Raw genomic sequence first — 18,990 nt, 5'->3', positions numbered from 1 at the left:
GCCAGAACGTCGGCCCCGGTCTGGTAGTACCATCGCGGTCCGCGTCAAAGAGCTTCTCTCCGGGCTTAGGGTTTTCACTCTTCCACCTCCTTTCCGGGCCACTTTGCATACACCCCCGTGGTGTGTTCCTCGCCCTTGCCTTCAGCTCGACTTGGCACAGGGCCCGAAGGACTCAGTCCCTCCAGAGGCCTTCCGCCGCCGCTTTTATTCCATCCTGGCCACGTATCAGGGCTCTGGCATTGTTTACACTGACGGTTCGATGGTTGCTGGTCGTGTCGGGTATGCGCTCACTCTAGGGGACCGTTCCGAACAATGTTCCTTGCAGGATGGCTGCAGCGTTTACACTGCTGAGCTGGTCGCCATCTTTCGTGCCCTAGAGTATATCCGCTCCTGCTCAGGTGAGTCCTTCGTTATCTGTAGCGATTCCCTCAGCGGTTTACGAGCTCTCGACCAATGTTTCCCTCGTTCTCGTCTTGCCCGTTGCGGCCGCTCTGTGGTCTTTGTGTGGACCCCCGGTCATGTCGGTATCCCGGGTAATGAACATGTTGACCGCCTGGCGAAAGAGGCCATCAGTAAGCCATCTCTGGACGTTGGCCTCCCAGAGACTGATTTGCGGGCAGTCTTCCGCCGCAAAATTTTGGCGCTATGGGAAGATGAATGGCGCGAACTGACAATGCGCAATAAACTCCGTGCTGTCAAGGAGACGACGGCTGTGTGGCGGTCATCCCTGCGAGCCACTCGCAGGGACTCAGTAGTTCTTTGCCGGCTCTGCATTGGCAACTCCCGGCTGACACACAGTTATTTACTGCGCCGGGAGGACCCTCCTCTATGTCGCTGTGGGGCGGCTTTGACGGTGGCCCACATTTTGATGGCCTGCCCCCTTTTAGCTGTGGTCAGGCAGACATTTGCGCTGCCTGATACGCTCCCTGCCCTTTTAACAGATGACTCCGCTATGGCTGACTTAGTTTTACGTTTTATTCGGGCAGGGGATTTTATCATTTAATCTGAGTGTTTCTGTTTTATTTTATTGTTTTGTGTTGATTCTGGCCTTTGGCCTATGATTTTAAACTGATTTTTTAATGTGTTTGTAAGTGGTTGGCTTTTCCCTTTTTATTTCTATGGTCGGCCAACCACCGTCACACTCTGTGTGGTTTTAGTTCGTTGTGTCTTGTCTTTGTCTCAGTTTCTCTTGTTCTGTATCGTCTGTGATCTATTCTGTTCCTCGTTTTTATTCTCTGTGGGTGTTCTTTGTATTTGGAAAAAGGGACCGATGACCGTAGCAGTCTGGTCCCTTTGATCCCCCAAACCAACCAACCAACCAACCAACTTTTCTGATGCTGTGATACCCCAAAATCTTTTAACAGGTATTCCATTAATGATGTACCTATATACTATAACCACCTATAAAATGCAGGCAACATCACTGGTTTCGTCAGCTATTATTAACAAAAACTCTGCACCAGTATTTACTTTCTAATTTCTTCTGGGTAGACTTCACACCCATTGAAGGAGGTCATTCTGGGTTGCTTTAGAGGTTGCTTTGGAAACTGTTGCTTTTTCTAAATGTGATTTTATTACAAAGTCTAATTCTACAGTAGAATTAATCAAGGCATGAAAAGTGTTGGGATGGGAACATGATTCCGTCTCATTGTGTCATCTGAGGGCAAGTTCCAACACACCAAAGAAACGAATACAGTTCATAATTAGATTTAGTATTTACCTGTTATGGGTGACTTTTTGGTTATTTAATGGAATGGACTTTCTGTACCCATTGCCTAATTGAGTAGCCTGTTTAAATTTCCTAGACATTCAAAATGTTATTCATGTGGATTGAAGAAAGTTCATGTTTCCTAATTTTGTCACAGAGGTGTTGAATGTCACAGACTCCATGTTTAGTCAAAAGTTCCCCTAGTAATAAACAAGAAAAACAAAATAAGTTATTTTCCAAATCACAACCACACAGGCATTCTTGCTTATTGCACATTTTGGAGTTAAACTCTCTACCCAATTTGCAACTTTTCATTTCAAATGTGTGCGAAATTGTTTAAGTAGCTAGCCTCTTCATTTCTAATCTTTCTTTAAAATTGTGTAAATTGATGGGTTCAGAGAGCAAGGAAATTGTGTTTCACTGTTTCATATATTCACTTCTTGTCTCAAAATTCCCCATAGCCACACTAAAATAATGAACACACGGAACAGGAGAGAGTTATTTCGCTCGCAGTTACATGTGAACTCATAACGAGGTGCAAGAGTCCTGTTTTGTTCAAAGATGTGAAATCTTCAGTTCTCTTCAGAAGGAAGGTGGATGGTGGGCCACTAATAGCGTCCGCTCTATTGGGCCTCAGATACCGGCTACGTTACAAAGTTTTGGCGGTCTTTCTTTATTTGTTATGCTAAAAGGAGGGAGGTTTATTTTATATCTTATAATTAAGAATTTATTTTGAGGGGTTAAAGGGAACAGCCTCGGTATTCTCCTTACGACTAAGGGAAACCTCGAAAGACCTCTATTGGAGCCGCCGCCGTTGCTTGCTGCCTCTGTGTCACACATTGCAGTCGCAAACTGCTCCATCAGTCGCACCATGCTAGTAGGTACCAGCTCTGGATGTGCCTTTGCATCTCGCGTCCGCATGCCCCGTCATCCTCGCTGCACGGCCAGGAGGCGTTGTCTCGTCCGTGTGTCGGGGGCGAATGCTGCTCAGTGCTCTCCCACCTTCCTCCTCTATTCCTAGTTGGCTTGCTTGGGGTGTTTATATGCACAAGGCCTGTATCTCAGAACTGTCTTGATAAACCTTGCTCCCACACAACCAAGACACCCAGGTCGCCATTTACAGGCCCAGTGCAACCTAAGTTGCTGTCGATACATTTTTGTCCTATTCAGCTACTTTTGGTACTTGGAGACCGAGCATTTCAAAGAGGTTAATGGCACGCAACTTTTTCACTTACGTATAAAATTGAAAAAGCAAACACAACTTAACAGTTATTCGTGGGGGTAGCACAAACCTGCAAACCTATGCAGGAGCTGCCTCTGATAAGTTATATGTTAAAAATCTTGAAACAACAACATTGGAAATACCTGGATAGAAAATACATAAAATAAGGGAAGGGCAGCCACTAGCATGCAGCAAATTGATGCATGGCACACAGGAACAGAACAGTTAACCCTAGCTTTCAAGCTCTTGTTTTTTTTCTATTGGGAGTACACACATTCACACAGACACCCAAATGATATGTGTGTATTCCTATTAGAAAAAGAGCAAGAGCTTGAAAGTGACTGTTAACTGTTTTCTGTTGTGTGAAAAAAAAAAAACATGCACCACAGTTAGAAGTCAACATTAAACAATAGGTCCCCCTATAACTAGCTAGGATAGTCAGTCTGAACCTGAAAAGCATTCTGCATTCAATAGGATCACAGCTAATAAAATACTATTGTGGTCAAACCAGCTTTTGGGTGGTGCTACATTTCCAAAGATTCCACATGATCACAGGTTTTTGGAACATCTGCTTGTTATAGTCACAGATAGACACAACAAAAAGACTGTTACAAACAAAGCTTTTGGCCCGTAAGGCATTGTCAAAAAAAACACACACACACACACACACACACACACACACACACACACACACACATGACTGCAGACTCAGGCAAGTGTGTGTGTGTGTGTGTGTGTGTGTGTGTGTGTGTGTGTGTGTGTGTGTGTGCGCACACACATGCTTGCATGCATGCCTGCCTGCCTGCCCGTCGTTTATTTTTGATGATATCCTTACGGGCTGAAAGCTTTATTTGTAACAGTCTTTTTGTTGTGCCTATCTGCGACTCACCATCTCTGCTATATGGTGAGTAACAACTTTCCTTTTCATAATATTTCACATTCGTTCCTGGATTTTCCATAGTTTGTTTCTTACAGTGGTAATACTGCAACTTCGAAAGGTGGATTTGAGATACCTAAAGTACAATTTGCATCTATTTATCTATTTCATAATTTACCAAGAGCTTCTTTAAATGTCACTCTGATGTGAGAGCCCCTTGTCTGCATTGTTCCTTTACACCGTTCTTTCTTGGACCACAACAGAAAAAAATATTTTTATAAAACAGTTTGTTATGATGTTACTGACTTGCTGAACTAACAGGGCTGGGACTTCTTAAGATTTGTTTACAGTTTAGATAATGAAAACTGTCTATCTTTGGCCCACTGATCAGTATTCTCAATCATTTAGTATCGTGAAGTATTAGAGACAATTCAGATTGCAGTGTGTGATAGTAGTTTTTATTTCAAAGAAAAACTAGACAGCCAGAAATATTCCAAAAAATTTTATCATGTCTGTAGAGCCTGTTGTTTTGCTAAAAAATTCATAATTATCTTTGATAAAATATACGTAATTACTGTTTACTATCATTCCACTTGTTTTTCTTATTCGTGTTTGCTGAATCTGCTGTGTTAGCTTTTTTGTGAGTTGCGTCACCATAATCTTTTGGTGAATATAGTATATGCTTTAATGTTTTAAATCAGTTAATTTTTATTTTTTTTTTTTTTTCCCAGCATACAGTAGCTGATGTGTGGTTGGTAAGAGCATCAGAATTGGGAATGACAGAAAACACAATCCACACTCGGACTCATCTTGGCCACATATTGAAGCCTGGAGATTCTGTTCTTGGGTACTTATTAATTTACACAAATTATTTTATATAAAAAATTTTTTGTATTTCAGCTATTTAAATGGAATACTTTGAATCCTAGTTTTAGTTGCATTTATTTTCTCCTCATTTCTGAAAATAATTCCTAGCCAATTTGTGAGGCCTTTCACATCCATGATAAATCATCCTTGTGTAATATACTTCATGAATTTGGCAAGAACTGAAACCAGATATAGAATGTTAATTGCAACTAATATTTTTGAAATGAAGTATTATAGTACAGCAATCAGTTGTCCTTTTCTTACAGGTTTTATTCAGCAAATCTAGATTTTGGCTGGTGCCTAGCCATTATCAGTGTACCATTTCATAGTATCAGTGTATGTTCTAGTATGTCAGTCCCCTGTTTTTCGAGCTTCTGTCACAGTAACTTCGAGACTACTGTATAATGAAGGTAGGTTTCGTTATCGATGTGTTCTTCGCAGAGCCTACCTTCATCATACAGTAGTCGTGAAAAAACTGTGACAGAAGTCTGACCAACAGGGGACTGACATACTTGAACAAGCATTGATACTATGAAATGGTGCGCTGATAATGGCTATGCATTAGCTGAAATCTAGATTTGCCGAATAAAACTTCCAAGAAAAGGATGACTGATTGCAGTGCTCTATCATTTGAAAGTCATAAAACAGTTGTTGAATGGACCCACATTCATAATGGCAGGTAACCTGATCAATTGTTATAGCTTCCAAAGTTTTTTAAATGTATAAGAGTCATTGAAAGTTTTGAAAAGATGATGCACATTCCTCCAGAAAGTTAATCTTCTTCTTCTTCTTCTTCTTCTTGGTTGGCTCTACAGTCCTTTAAAAACCTTGGCCTCCTGTATCACCTGCCTCCATTCTTCTCTGTCCATCGCGTTCCTTCTCCAATTTCTTATTCCCATCTCCTTTAGATGTTCTTCCATATCGTCCAGCCACTCTGAGTCTACCTCATCTCCTTCTCCCGTCAGGTTTTCCCATAAAAACGTTCTTGACACTCCGAGTTTCTGGCATTCTCTGTGCATGTCCTGCCCTGCCTAATTTTAACAACAATATCCATCTGCCCAAAAAGTGTTTGTAGTTATACATTTGTTCTTACTCTCCAGCCATCTTCCTCTCTCACTGCTCCAAAAATCCTTCTCAGTATCTTTCTTTCCCATCTCAATAACCAGTTCTCCTCCTTCTTTTAATGTCAATACCCAGCCTTCTGATCCATATATTACTATAGGTCTCAATATGGTCATGTATATTTTGATTTTTGTATTCGTACTGACATTCCTGGAATTAAAAACGTTCTGCAAGGCAAAATAGTGAGTTAGTATGGCCAGTGATTCTGTCTCAGAAAATTTCTAAAATTTATTTCTTATGTTGCAAAGTGTATGAACTGGGTTTAGACATTTCCTCGTTCATAAACTCTCATCAATTTATTCCTTGCATTTTTTTGCATTGCGTTTCCAGGTACACACTTGCAGACAGTAATGTAAATGATCCAAATTTAGAGAAATTGGATGCTACAAAGATACCAGATATCATTCTGGTGAAAAAACATTACGGTGATAGGAGTAGTCGCAAACGTTTGCGTAACTGGAAACTTAAACATCTTGCTGAAGAAAGCACTCATATCAACACTGAAGCCAAGTGAGTATTCTAAATTTAGAATTTTTTTGGACTATTTTTGGAAGCAATGTTACATTTTGTGCATATATACTGTTACTCAAAACAAGTTTCACACTCGCCATATGTGTGTTCCATTTACAGCAGGGTTGCTAACTGTCCTATATTGTAATGGATTTCCCATGTTTGGTGGTAAAAACATTATTCATAATAGACCTTGTGTGGGACACTAAAAACCTATATTTTACCACTGATTTATCCTATTTGTGTAAATCATTTGCCAAGAGTACATCAGTGTTAGGGTTGTGTGTCACTGATCAGTATATTAAAGTATGAATTCATGTTACAGTATGGTATGGTATAGCACATTACTTATTTGCTATTAGATAATGCACTTGTCTGAATTTGCCTCTGTCAATTATCGAAGTAACATGAGTATTATACATAGACATTAGGCATCAGTAGACAACTGTCAGTACACAACAGTAGTAGTTTCTTGTACAGTTATGGTTCACATCAAAATAGTATGTCTAATTCACCTCCTAAGTGAGCTAATCATCTGTGTGTTTCTTTATAATATGCATAGATTTAAAAAAGAAGAAGAAGTAGTAGTACTTACCAAGCAATGGCATGGATGACACATAAAAGGTGTGGAAATGCACAAGCTTTCTGAGCCAGTGGCTCCTTCTGACAGAAGGGTGAAATGGAAGGGAAGGAGGATGAAGGAAAAGGACTGGTGGGATTTTGGAAACAGAAAAGTCACCTAGAATCCTTGTTCATGAGATACTTATCAGATGGTTGAGAAGGAATTCAGCCAAGAGGAGGAGCCAATGGCTCCAAGCTTGTGCATTTCCACACCTTTTATTTTTTTCTGCCACCGCCTGATGAGTAAATTTTTGATCTATCCATATTATATTGTCAAGCATTGAATATTTTCACCAATATATATGTTTATTTAGAAAGATGGGAAAATTAATACAGCATTTTACCATAACCTCATTAATATAACTTTATGGTTACTACATTGTGCATGTCCTCCTCCTAATGAAATAGCAGCTGATCAGTTTATCTGTAGCGACAAGCAATTTCTTGTTGAATATGCTGAGGATCTTACAAATGGTATCATAGATGGCACTATACTTCCAGAACTAGTGTAATTCATTCCTATGTGTAGGTTTAACAGTATTAGAAAAAGGATAGATTGCTACACACAGTAAAGATGATGTGTTGAGTTGCAGACAGGCACTTCAAAAAAACTGTTACACGTTAGCCTTCAGCAAAAATCTTCTTTGGAAAAGAAAGCGCGCGCGCGCGCACACACACACACACACACACACACACACACACACAAAGCAAGTACACCTCAAAACACACACAACCGCTACCACTGACAGCTCTGATCAGAATGTGACTGTCATGTGAATAGCAATCTGGAGTGGGATGGGGGTAGGTGCAATGTAGCGAGGTGGGTTGGGGGAGAGGGGGAGTGAGAACAGAAAAGGAGAGAGCAGGGAAGGGGAAAGTATGGGTGGGTACATTGGCAGAGAGTGGCACACAAAGAGGTTTCCTCTTCCCTGGTCCTCTCCGTTTCCACTCCCCATCTGTTCAGTGGGAAGTCAGTGAGGACTTTTATTCCAGTGACCACTACCCCCTCCACATTCACCTACTAGATGGAGCATTACCTGAAGAGAAGCCACCACAAAGGATGGTCAGCAGGGCTAACTGGACACTTTCCAGACGGCTGGCTGTGTTTGAACACAGCACACAGCATCCAGGAATGGGTATACCACATCACACCCATGATTCATCATGCTTCTGACTTACCCATCTCAAAGTTCTCAGTTCATCTGTTCCTTGATGGACCAATTAGAGCGATTCAGCAACCCAGCTCAAAGCATATGGTTTGTCAGTGGACCCAACGGTAGAGAAGCTCACAGCATTTCGGGTCACAAGAGACAAGGCTCGACATATAGTTAAGGAGATCAACAAAAGGTTATGGCAAGTGTTCCTTAACACCTTAAACTGTTCCAGTAGTTCAGCAATAGTATGGGAAGCCATCAGGAGAATTTCTGTTAAACACAATCATTCGCCAATAGCAGCAGTGCTAAAATGGGTGTTTCTCCAAACACTGCCCAGAGACTACATCGCACAGATGCTGGCAGCGCATTTTGCAAATGCTACTGCAAGTGCCAGGCAGCATTCAGCATTTTGCTGGTACTATGCAACTGCAGAGAGGGGCAAGTTAACTTCAGATCCCAGAATTCTGAGCCCTACAACTGCCGTATCTCCATGTGGAAGCTGGAATCAGCACTGTCTGAGAAGTACAATGCTGCACCTGATCACATTCAGATCCGGTACTGCTTGCTTGAACATTTGTCAGGAGTGTCAAAGAAAATCCTCCTCGAATGTTTCAATCTTACATAGTCTACAGGTAACTTCCCTACTTGTGGAGAGTGGCAATTCTGAGACCTCTCCTCAAACCAGGAAAAGACTGCACATGTCCCAGTAGCTCCGGAACATTGCCATAATGAACTGTGTAGGGAAGGCTCAGGAGTGAATTGTTAACCATTGTCTCATCTGGTTGTTAAGAGACCAGGCAACTCAGCTGCTCTCAGTGTGGGTTCGCGATTTCGGTCCACTGTTGACCACCTGGCCCTATCAGTGGTGGCTATTCAGCAGACTTTCCTGTGTAAACATCACTGTCTCACTATATTGTTTGATATCAGCAAGTTGATGGCAGTACCTGGAGACACAATATTCTCAAGCAACTTAATCAATGGGGCTTTCATGGCCACCTTCCCATCTTCAAATGATCCTTCCTGTTTACGCGCTAGTTTAGGTCCCAAGATGGTGATGTGCTGTCAGATCATTTTGAGCAAGAAAATGGTGTTCCTCAGGGCAGCACTTCAAGTGTTACGCTCTTTGCCATAACCATAAACAGTATCATGATTACAGTCAGGGCTCCGGTTCAGTGCTCCTTATTTGTGTTGATTTTGCTGTTTTCCATTCCTCCTCCAGTGTTAAAATAGCACCCATCAGCTGTAAGTTACAATGCAGAGATTATAGTAGTGGGCTACAAAGGCAGGTTTTCGGCTTTCTGCAGAGAAGTGTGTGTGTGTTAATTTTAATTGTTCTAGTCATATTTTTAATTTACCTGACTTACATATGAGGGACATCATTCTACATTTTAAAGACTGAGTGAGGTTTCTGGGTCTCATTTTTTACTCTAAACTGTCTTGGTTACTACACCTGAGAGACCTGAAAGCCACATCTCTGAAGGCACTGAATATTATCAAGTGCCTTAGCCACAGGTCTCGGGGGACAGACATGGCGTGTCTGCTCCAGTTTTACTGGGCTTTTGTGCATTCACAGCTAGACAGTGGCTTCATAGCGATGGATCAGCAAGCCCATCTTACCTGAATATTATTGACACTACCCACCACGTGGGGATGTTTGTAAACCCTCATCGCCAGTTTTATAATAGTCTCGTCGCTATGGTTGTAAAGGCCAAGTTGCCACTGTTGTTATGGTAGGCCGCATTTGAGAGTTCGTGAAATGGCTTCTGGTGCAGTACGTTTCTAAGACGATTTCTCCGTGCCACTATTACACAGCTATGCCGCAGGGTCGGGTAACCCAGTCTCTGTGCTGAGGCTGGGGAACCTCCACTCACCATCCAGCTGCAACTCCTCATGGTGCATCAGGCATTCTAGTTCCTCGCAGCTCCAACTTCACCAGCATACCATGTTGTTGGTTAACCACCTCTGGAATGCTTTTTTTCCGATCATCCGCAGGCAACAATGCCATTTTGGATCTGCATGTATAGGCTGGAGTCACTTGGTGTGGAGCATGTACATCCCAGAACCCAGGTTTTTAACCATCTGCTACTGTGGTGGCAGCGGAGGCCCAGGGTGATTTAAGATTTAGTTCAGTACAGGAGAGATTACACTCCTGCATGTGTTTTTAATACTTTTTATCTTCCACTTTAAATGAACACCACAATTCTACAGCTGTGGATGGGTCAAAACAGGGAGACTCCATTGGTTGCTCTGTTGTTTTCCCAGATCGTGTACTCAAAGTCCGACTGCCTCACAACTTATCTGTATTCGATGCAGAACTGTATGTGATCTTGCAGGCACTGGAGCAGATGAGATGTTCTTATAGTGCTAACTTCCTTATCTATTTCGACTCTTGAGTGCCCTTCATTCCCAGCAACATTTGTACCCAGCAGATAAAGTAGTCTAGAATATCTAGGGCACCCTTCTCCAACAGCAACATCTAGGAAGGAAATGTGTTTCTGCTAGGTACCAGGGCACATGGGTATTGCAGGGAACAAAAGGGCAGATGTAGCAGCTGAGGAGCTGTTGTGTAGCGGTGTAGTGGGCTATCCTCCTGCATGCTGTCACCTCGCTGTTGAGGTACAGTGACATAGTCATGCGTCGATCGGAGATGAGCATCCAGAAGTGACTGATAATGAGTTGCATCTAGTAAAACCCATTACGCAGCAGTGGCGTACTTCCTTTCAGCCACAAAGTATGAATGAGGTCTTCTTTACTTGTTTTCGCATAGACCACAGCCTTATGATGCATTCCTTCTTGCTCTGGCGAGAGGATCCTCCAATATGTGGTCTTGTGACTTACAAATCAGTGTGCACCACATTTTATTCGACTGTGTTTTATTTTCTGACCAGAGGACAGCTTCAGATTTGCTGGGAGACCTACCCTCTGTTTTAGGTGATGTCAAAACAAATGTGGGTAGTGTTTTACAGTTTTGTGATATGGCCAACTTGTTTCCTAAAATTTTATGAATGTGTTCTGAATATGTAATAGGGTGACTGACTCACCCGTGTTTCTTTCAGAAGTGGTCAGCCAGTCACATTTCCATGTGCCTTTCTTTTAGCTCTGTGTTTTTACTCCTGTTTTGATCCCATGTATAGTACCTTCCACCCTTCTCCATTGTATAAAGGCCTGTAAAGTAGAGTGTTTCCAGTCACTTGGGACTTTGCTCTTGGCAAGAGATTGATGATAAATGGAAACTAAGTCAAGGGTGAATGGTGTAGAGTACTCTCTGTAAAGCGAGATTGGGATTCCATCCAGACTTGGTGACTTGTACAGATGCCATGGGTTCAATATTTTCAATGGTTTTTGTAACTTCATGTGATACGGAAAGTTGCACATAAGACCGTGTTTTGCATGTCAGACTGTAACAGAAATGGTTCATAATTTCTAACATTTGCTTGTCATTATTAGACATCACACGTACATAGCCTAAAAAACCACATAGTTTATAAAAAACAAGTGACAAATAATTACACAAAAGGATTAATTTAGAAATTTTCTGGAGAAATAAATAAGATAAACATAAAGAATTATAAAGAATTGTAATTAATGTTTCTCTGAAAGAGTGTAGGATAGATCTGAAACAGAGTTCGGATCTATTGTAACCAATGTTGTCTACTGTGCTGTTGAATGTGAAACATTACACTTTTATTTACTTCTGAACGAAGCTCATTATCTCTGTTAGAATATATTATCTTAAAAAGCTTGTGCAATGGCTGTGGGTTGTACAGATAAGAAATTTATAAACATTGTACTAATCTTTGAGTTGGTTAGATGATGCTTAAAGTTTTGGAGGACGTTTCCAGAATCAGTGTTTGAAAACTTGGAACATTGTCATTATAAATCAAACCAACAACAACATTTCAATGTTTGTTTCAGCTACAGCCGAAAATACTATTTCGACTTATTCTACCATTGTGCGTTGAAGTAATCTGTTCTGAAAGCACTTTACTTGTAACAAATTATTTCAAAGCTGACTTCCTGTTTACCTAGACTAACTTCAGTAGTGTGCTCATACTACAACTATAAGCAGTTGTAATATATAATATCAGTTACACTAGCATCTGACAAAATTTAGAAAATAAGTGGAAAGTTTCATAGGAATTACAGTGCAGTGGAGATATTTTAAATCCTTGCCTTACCTGTCCTGATTTAAATTTGTCATTCTTATGAATAAAATTCAAAAATCCACAAATATTTTATCACGTCATGTATTATGGCAAATGAATTGAGACAGTATTCCATTGTAGGTTGCTCTTTATGTCTTTCATTGAGTTAAGTGACATTCTAGATTCAGTCCTCACAAAATAAAACATGATTATGCTAAATTCAATTCAATTATTTTTCAGTGATTATCATGAATTCTTGGATGATTTGGAAGAAGACCCAGCATACAGACAGAATGTGAATATTTTCCGTGATCCGTCTAAAGACATTCCAGTTGATGTTGATGATATTGAGGACTTAACTATGCCTCGTATAACACTAGATGAAATGCTGGATGATTTACAAATTATGGATGAAGAAATGGCTGATGCATCCTAATTTCCTTAGTTTGTATATGTATGCTGTCACCAAGAGCCAAAAAAAAAAAAAAAAAAATATACTTGTTAATTCGCCTGAACATTATTTTGTTGTATATTGTCATAAAAAAGTGCATATTTTCATATGGAAATTTGACAATAAAAGACTGTTGAGTTAAATACTGCTCATTGCTCTTTATAATGGTGCAGAACTCACTTTATGGATTTTTTTTTGCACAGTACCCAACATAAGAATGTCTCAAAACATTAAACAAGGTAGATGTAGCTGATGCAACATTATTTAGTATTTATTGATTCCAAACTGCTATTCTCTTTTTTGAATAAAAGGAAACTTCACTTATTCTCAGCTGTCAGTTGATGAGCCGCGAAGGCTGTTATTTCTAGTTACAATTCACACAGCAGGGTGTTTGACCAAGGTGGTGACTTGTCTGGAAAATTGTGAAAGACAAAAGGAGGGGACACTGAGGAGGGAGTTCAGCTGTTCAATTATGCAAAGAAATGTTCAGAGTTCACAACAGTGAGTTATTGTAAAGTTCGTTGCTCGATCACGGGTACCTCCAGAATGCTTGCCAACTTTGAGTTTCTTTGTTATTGTCTATTGGTTCTCAGGCTCCATGTCAATTTACAATTGCAGTGGATTGTAACATGTATGTTAAAATGTCTCATCTAATTAAGAATTCACTATTCACACACAAGCAAAGGCAGGTTTTTAATTTAAAAAAAATGTTGGCATTGAATATTCAAACTTCATTGTGGGGTATGGGGAAACAACAACAACAACCATCTTTGATGCAAAGTAATACTTTGCCAATTTTCTCTCTGTGTCAAGCTTCAAGTCTACAATGCTCATAGTGTGAAGTGTTTCCAATTTGAAATGTGACGCATCATTCCTAACAAAGTATCTTGATATTACAGACAAGTGAGAGCAGGTTGAAGCGTGTACCTGTGATAATTTACTTAAGATTGTCACACAAAGTATTAGCATGGTGCAGAATGGTGATGGACACTGGTAAGAAATGAATTTCCTGGGGGCAGCAGAAGCTTACGGCTCACAGAATAGTTGCTAAAACTGTAATTTCTAGCGGAACTCACTAACAAGTGATGTGACAAGTCAAATAATTTCATTTATGGCCATGAAAATTGGTAAAGTAAAACTTGGTCTCACTTACAATAAAGCTTGATTCAGGGAAATTTGGAATTTCAATCTGGAAATCTGTTGTGATATTTGAATATCAAATCAAAATTAAAGCTTATTTGAATGGTATCAGTAATTTGAAGGGAAACTGCCAGACAAATTTTAAAATACGTTTGAATCATGAAGTTTTGAAAAGTTAAAAATTCCATTAGCAATATACAAGGAAAATAAAAATAAGTTACTTCTTCTGCTTCTGCTGAAGGAACTTCAGAAAATTATAGAAGTTAATGGTTCAGTTGGATTTTTATGTCCCTGTGTCAGTCTGGTTTAGTTGTTCATGTTTCAATGACTGGTAAGTAGATGCTCCTTTTCTGCCAAAACTATAGCATATCATTTTGATACAGAATTGTTAATTATTCCCCAGCAGTATTTTGTTCAGCCTTTACTCGGCAAATCCTAGCAGAATGTTGCTTAGACAACAGCGTGGAGAACAACTTGGAAAATGGAACACTTTTATAACAGTGAATATGACATTAAGTGGATTTTCCCTAAGAAGACAACTAAAACTAATTGATACTTTTTTGTGTACCAAACAAGGCGACTTATCTTACACAGGGTGAACATTAAGAAAACCAACAAACTGCAGAAACGGATTCCTGACTGGATGTGGAAGAAAGAATGTCCTACAAACATGTGTCCGGAAAAGGACGGTGTGGGTGCAATGACAATATATCATCCCAGAACACACTACAGAGATGCATTGCATCCACATCACAACAGATGTTAAAAGTGGCCTCCATGGCTTTCACACTTCGCATTATGGATTTCCGCACTCTTTTGCACATTCGGCCTCTCGCGGAATAGCATCACGGGCATCATAAACACGCTGTTGTCTGCACATCAGGAACTAGTTCAGCATACTCAATGCTTTTCAGATGCCAGCAGAGGTAAACATCCAGGGGGTTTAAGTCCATTGATCTAGCACGCCATGCTACAAGGCCTCTGCAACCTATCCAGAATCCGGGGAAGATTATCTTGAAATATCGGTGACCTTTAATGCAGAAGTGGGATGGTGCTCCGTCAAGTAGAAACCACGTAACCTCTCTTATTGCCAAAGGCACAGTCTCAAGCAGCTGAAGCAGATTATTCTGCAGGAAGCTCAGATATATTCCTCCATTGAGGCTATGTGTAATAATAACCAGTCCAAGCATTTGGTCACCAAGAATCCGTGTCCACACATTGATGCTGAACCAATGCTGATGAGATTCCTCAACCATTCCCTGAGGCTTGTCTGTAGCCCACATATGATGATTATGCAGATTGACGATGCCAGTTCTGGTTGCTTTGTCTAAAGAGGACTGATGACATAAATCCCATAATTGTGATGGTCTGGTGCAAAAACCATCAACAAAATCCTTCCTGTAGAGGGAAATCTGCTTCTGATAACCCTTTCTCTTGTTTCAGGTGATAGGGATAGTAGCAATTGTCATGCAGGATACACATAATTGTACTTTGGCTTACACCATGTTGGCAGGCCACTTGCCTGGAGCTTGAACTAGGGTTCGTCTTGGTATCCTGTAGAACCCAGTCCTCCAAATCTGGTGTACTCACAGTCCGCCATCTCCCTGAAAGGACTCTTGATCTCACAAACACCCAAAAAGGGACTGAAATGTTGTGTGATGTGATTGGTGTCTGTGAAGGTACTTGTTTTTGTATAGCCGTGCTGGCTCTCGACCATTTCCATCTGTTTGACCATACACAAAAACACTATCTCAGCTTTTTCCCAACATGAATACCAGACCGTTCTGCTGCCTGTGGAACGCTGCTTTACATCCACATTGTCTCCTGTATCATCTGTCCCTTTGTTTTTCTTCTTGTCTTTTTTAGGTAAATGAGCTCATTAAAGGATTTCTTCCAAAAGTTAGCAAGGTTTTCCTTCTATTTCGTGTACCTGTCGATGATTCTAATGCTTCTGCTATTCAGTGAATGGTCTCCTTTATTCCTGAAGTATTAACAAACAAAGTTAATGTACTGGACTCTTATTTTGGTGGATGATGGTTCAAATCACAGTATGGGCATCCAGACTTAGTTTCCATTTCTTTAAAAATGACATAAATTTCTTACCCATCCTCCTACAGGAGTAAATTTCTTCCCCATCCCCCGGAGTTTGATGTCCTCTGTAATGTCCTCATTGTCAGATAGTCTAGTAGAACTAGCATTCAAATTGGTAATAATTGCTACAAAAGGTTTTATTGTTTTAATGGCTTCGTTTGTGTCCCAGTATCACTATCCTAGGTTTTCCCCCCTCAGCGGAGTTGTAGAAAAGTGGTGGGGTGCAAAAATGTACCCAAGAAAAGGGGTATGTTTTCAGTTTTGTGATTATATCTCATAAACGACTCACAACATCGAAAACACAGTGCATAGGGCATGAAATTTGCATTGAATGAGACCATCCGCATATTTTTTGGACCTCCTGTTTCCATATTAGTGCTCTTCAAAAGTGGACCAATTTTACATGTTCATGAAAAATTTTCATTTTAACCTCTGTTTTTTGGTAATATTGTTGAAACTAACCCACCTAGCAATAACGTCGTTCATAAAAAAGATATGGAGAGATAAATTCTGCATTCGATGAAACCAAAAGTGAATTTATTGGACCACACATGTGTAGAGCTCCTCATTAAAGTTTGGCCATTTCTCATCGTCAATGAAGACAGTTTCAAATGTGGTTCTTCAGTACACTCTTTTAAATACAGACCTATAGCAACCCATTGTCTTGTACTTATTTAATATAGTAATAGAATAAAATATTAAAATTTTGTAACATTTGAAAAATAATATTAAAAATGTTTTTCATATATCGAGGGTTAGGAACTGAGACCTCGTATCTGACAAATGTCAGAAAAAGTCCTGGCTCAGAAGAACTTATAAGTGAAAAAAATATATGTTATAACAAAATGATACAAAAAAGGCAATGCACAACCTGAGAGTAATAAATGATTATGCTCTAAATAAAAAAAATCGAAGCAATCACAATTGTTATTAAAAAGTTATGTTTTTTAGCTCCCGTGTAAAATTTGTCTTTTGTCAGATATGTGGTCTCCGTTCTTAACCCTCGATACAATATAGTGATACCCATTCAACCAATATGAAGGAGGCACGAAGAGAGAGACACTCCTTGAAATTAAGTAGTGGTTATTATATTTTGTAATTACAAAATGTTACATAAATATATGAGATGAAAAGGGTAAAAGTAAGTATGTACACAAATTTCACACGTGTCGACCTTTGACTGTCATTGCGCCACTCGGCTCCTCAAAGTCTGTAATTTCAGAGTCCGATGCCCCGTCACTCGGCTCCTAAAACTCAGTAATTTTCGCCACCTCATATATACAGTCTAGGTCTCCGGCAACATCTGGTTCTTCAGTTTCATCTGTTTGGAGGGAGTTAGTGCTTGAGTTCCCCTTGGAGTTGACACAAATTAATGAGCACTTAATACCAGCCTTCCGACACCCACAACTACCTGCACAGCCCTTGTTCCATTTGCAGGAAATTGTTGAGAGAAGAGACTGTGGAGCTGGTTCTTTGGAGGTAGGAACGGGGCCAAGACCAAACTATGAAGCCTGCCATCCCCAGAGGAGGAGATCCATCTGGTGTCCTATCCACATTTGTACTTATAAGTAGGTCCTCAAGCAATGCTGGTGAGCTACTTCAGACGTTGGTGGTAGGGATGCTAGGGTGAATCTGGATTTCACAATCACTTTGGAAAACAGGTCGAATCTCAGTTTGTCTAAAGTGTCTCCTGCCGTACCTCCATAGAGGGTTATTAAAAATCGGAGGCCATCTTCGACAATAGCTTCAACTTGAGTGTCATGCTCTAAGAAAGGTTTGATATCTTCCAGAAGACATTTATTTTTGACCAGTAGATTGACCACCTTCTCCTTGCCCTGACCAAAAAGTGCTGAAGTTGTGTCGCATCCAATTATGGCGTGGAGAAATATGAGTGGCCTTCTAATGTTGTTTGCCAGTTTGAAACTGCTGGAACCAAATACTTTTGACGTCTATCGTCTTCCAGGTTTCAAGAAATATATATTTGCTGATGGTGTGGCTAGGGGATTGAGCATGATGAGAAGGTCAGTATCCTCACCAACAACCACAGCCTTCTCATGTTCCCGTGATAACTCAAGCTCAGTGGCAACAATTAGGTGGTCTGCGTCTTCATTAGCTTACTTTACTGAGAAGCCTTAATCTTCAAGCCTCGAAATAAGCAAGCTAATGAGACGTGCTTTATTTCTGTCATTGGAAAGGAATTGCTCCTGAGTCATAGTCACCTTCATTAACTCAGTAAAGATGACCTCAGGAGAAGTGCATCTTTTGCTTCGGCGGAGGCGCTCAGCATATTTGATGCTCTTGCTTTTTCATGAACATGTAAAATTGGTCCAATTTTGAAGAGCACTAGTATGGTAACGTGTGGTCCAAAAAATATGCGGATGGTCTCATTCAATGCAGAATTTCATGCCCTACAATTTTTAATCCCACTATGTTTTTGATATTGTGATTCATTTACAAGATATGATCACAAAACTGAAAAATACCCCTTTTTCGGGTACATTTTTGCCCCCCACCACTTCTCCACAACTCCACCAAGAGGGAAAACCTACGATAGTCATATTGCCCCCCCCCCCCCCCCCCCCATTTCCAGTGGCACAATCACTTAGGCCATTGACAGAATGGAACAGGACATCAAAGTCAAGGTTTCTCAGGAACAAAATTTTGACATTGACATTGGTGGGATGAATGGTGAACTTGAGATTTTGACCTATTTTTTCCACAGTCACTCGCGTTATAGTAGTGGATTTCATTTTTATTATTTTGATTGTTTTCATGATACCTTTCAGTTGTTCCATGGCAACTTGTATATTTTTTCACTGATTGCTCTTCCACAAGAGAAGCCAGGTATGTGAAAGTGAAAGGAAGAGGGATGCAGGATGACGACTGGTGAGGTTAAGGAAATGTGAATTAGTGAATTATGGAAAAGGCCCCCTGGGTCGGTGGGAGGAAACTTGCTGAAGGAAAGGCTGATTGGTGGTGCCCACACCAGACGAGAGCGGATGTCTTTATCATCCTGTCTGTTGCAGGTACCAACAATCAGTCTTCCCTTGTCATCCTGTTCAACAAGTCTCTCCTGACCAGT

General features: G+C 40.4%; 1 protein-coding gene across 1 annotated transcript in view; it reads left to right on the top strand.

Moving 5' to 3' along the window:
* LOC126237315 (60S ribosomal export protein NMD3) overlaps positions 1-12,820 on the top strand; it is an 82,844-nt gene extending 70,024 nt beyond the window's left edge. The window contains exons 9-11 of the mRNA XM_049947280.1: positions 4,539-4,654; positions 6,127-6,306; positions 12,467-12,820. Coding sequence (XP_049803237.1) covers positions 4,539-4,654; positions 6,127-6,306; positions 12,467-12,662 — 492 coding nt within the window. The 3' untranslated portion in view covers positions 12,663-12,820. The remainder of the gene's footprint in view (positions 1-4,538; positions 4,655-6,126; positions 6,307-12,466) is intronic.
* Positions 12,821-18,990: the final 6,170 nt, after the last annotated feature.

This window comes from Schistocerca nitens, chromosome 2, assembly GCF_023898315.1.
Source record: "Schistocerca nitens isolate TAMUIC-IGC-003100 chromosome 2, iqSchNite1.1, whole genome shotgun sequence".
In the NCBI taxonomy this organism is placed as follows: domain Eukaryota; kingdom Metazoa; phylum Arthropoda; class Insecta; order Orthoptera; family Acrididae; genus Schistocerca; species Schistocerca nitens.
The sequence above is the reverse complement of the archived record's forward strand: the minus strand, read 5'-3'. Positions and strand labels throughout refer to the sequence as shown.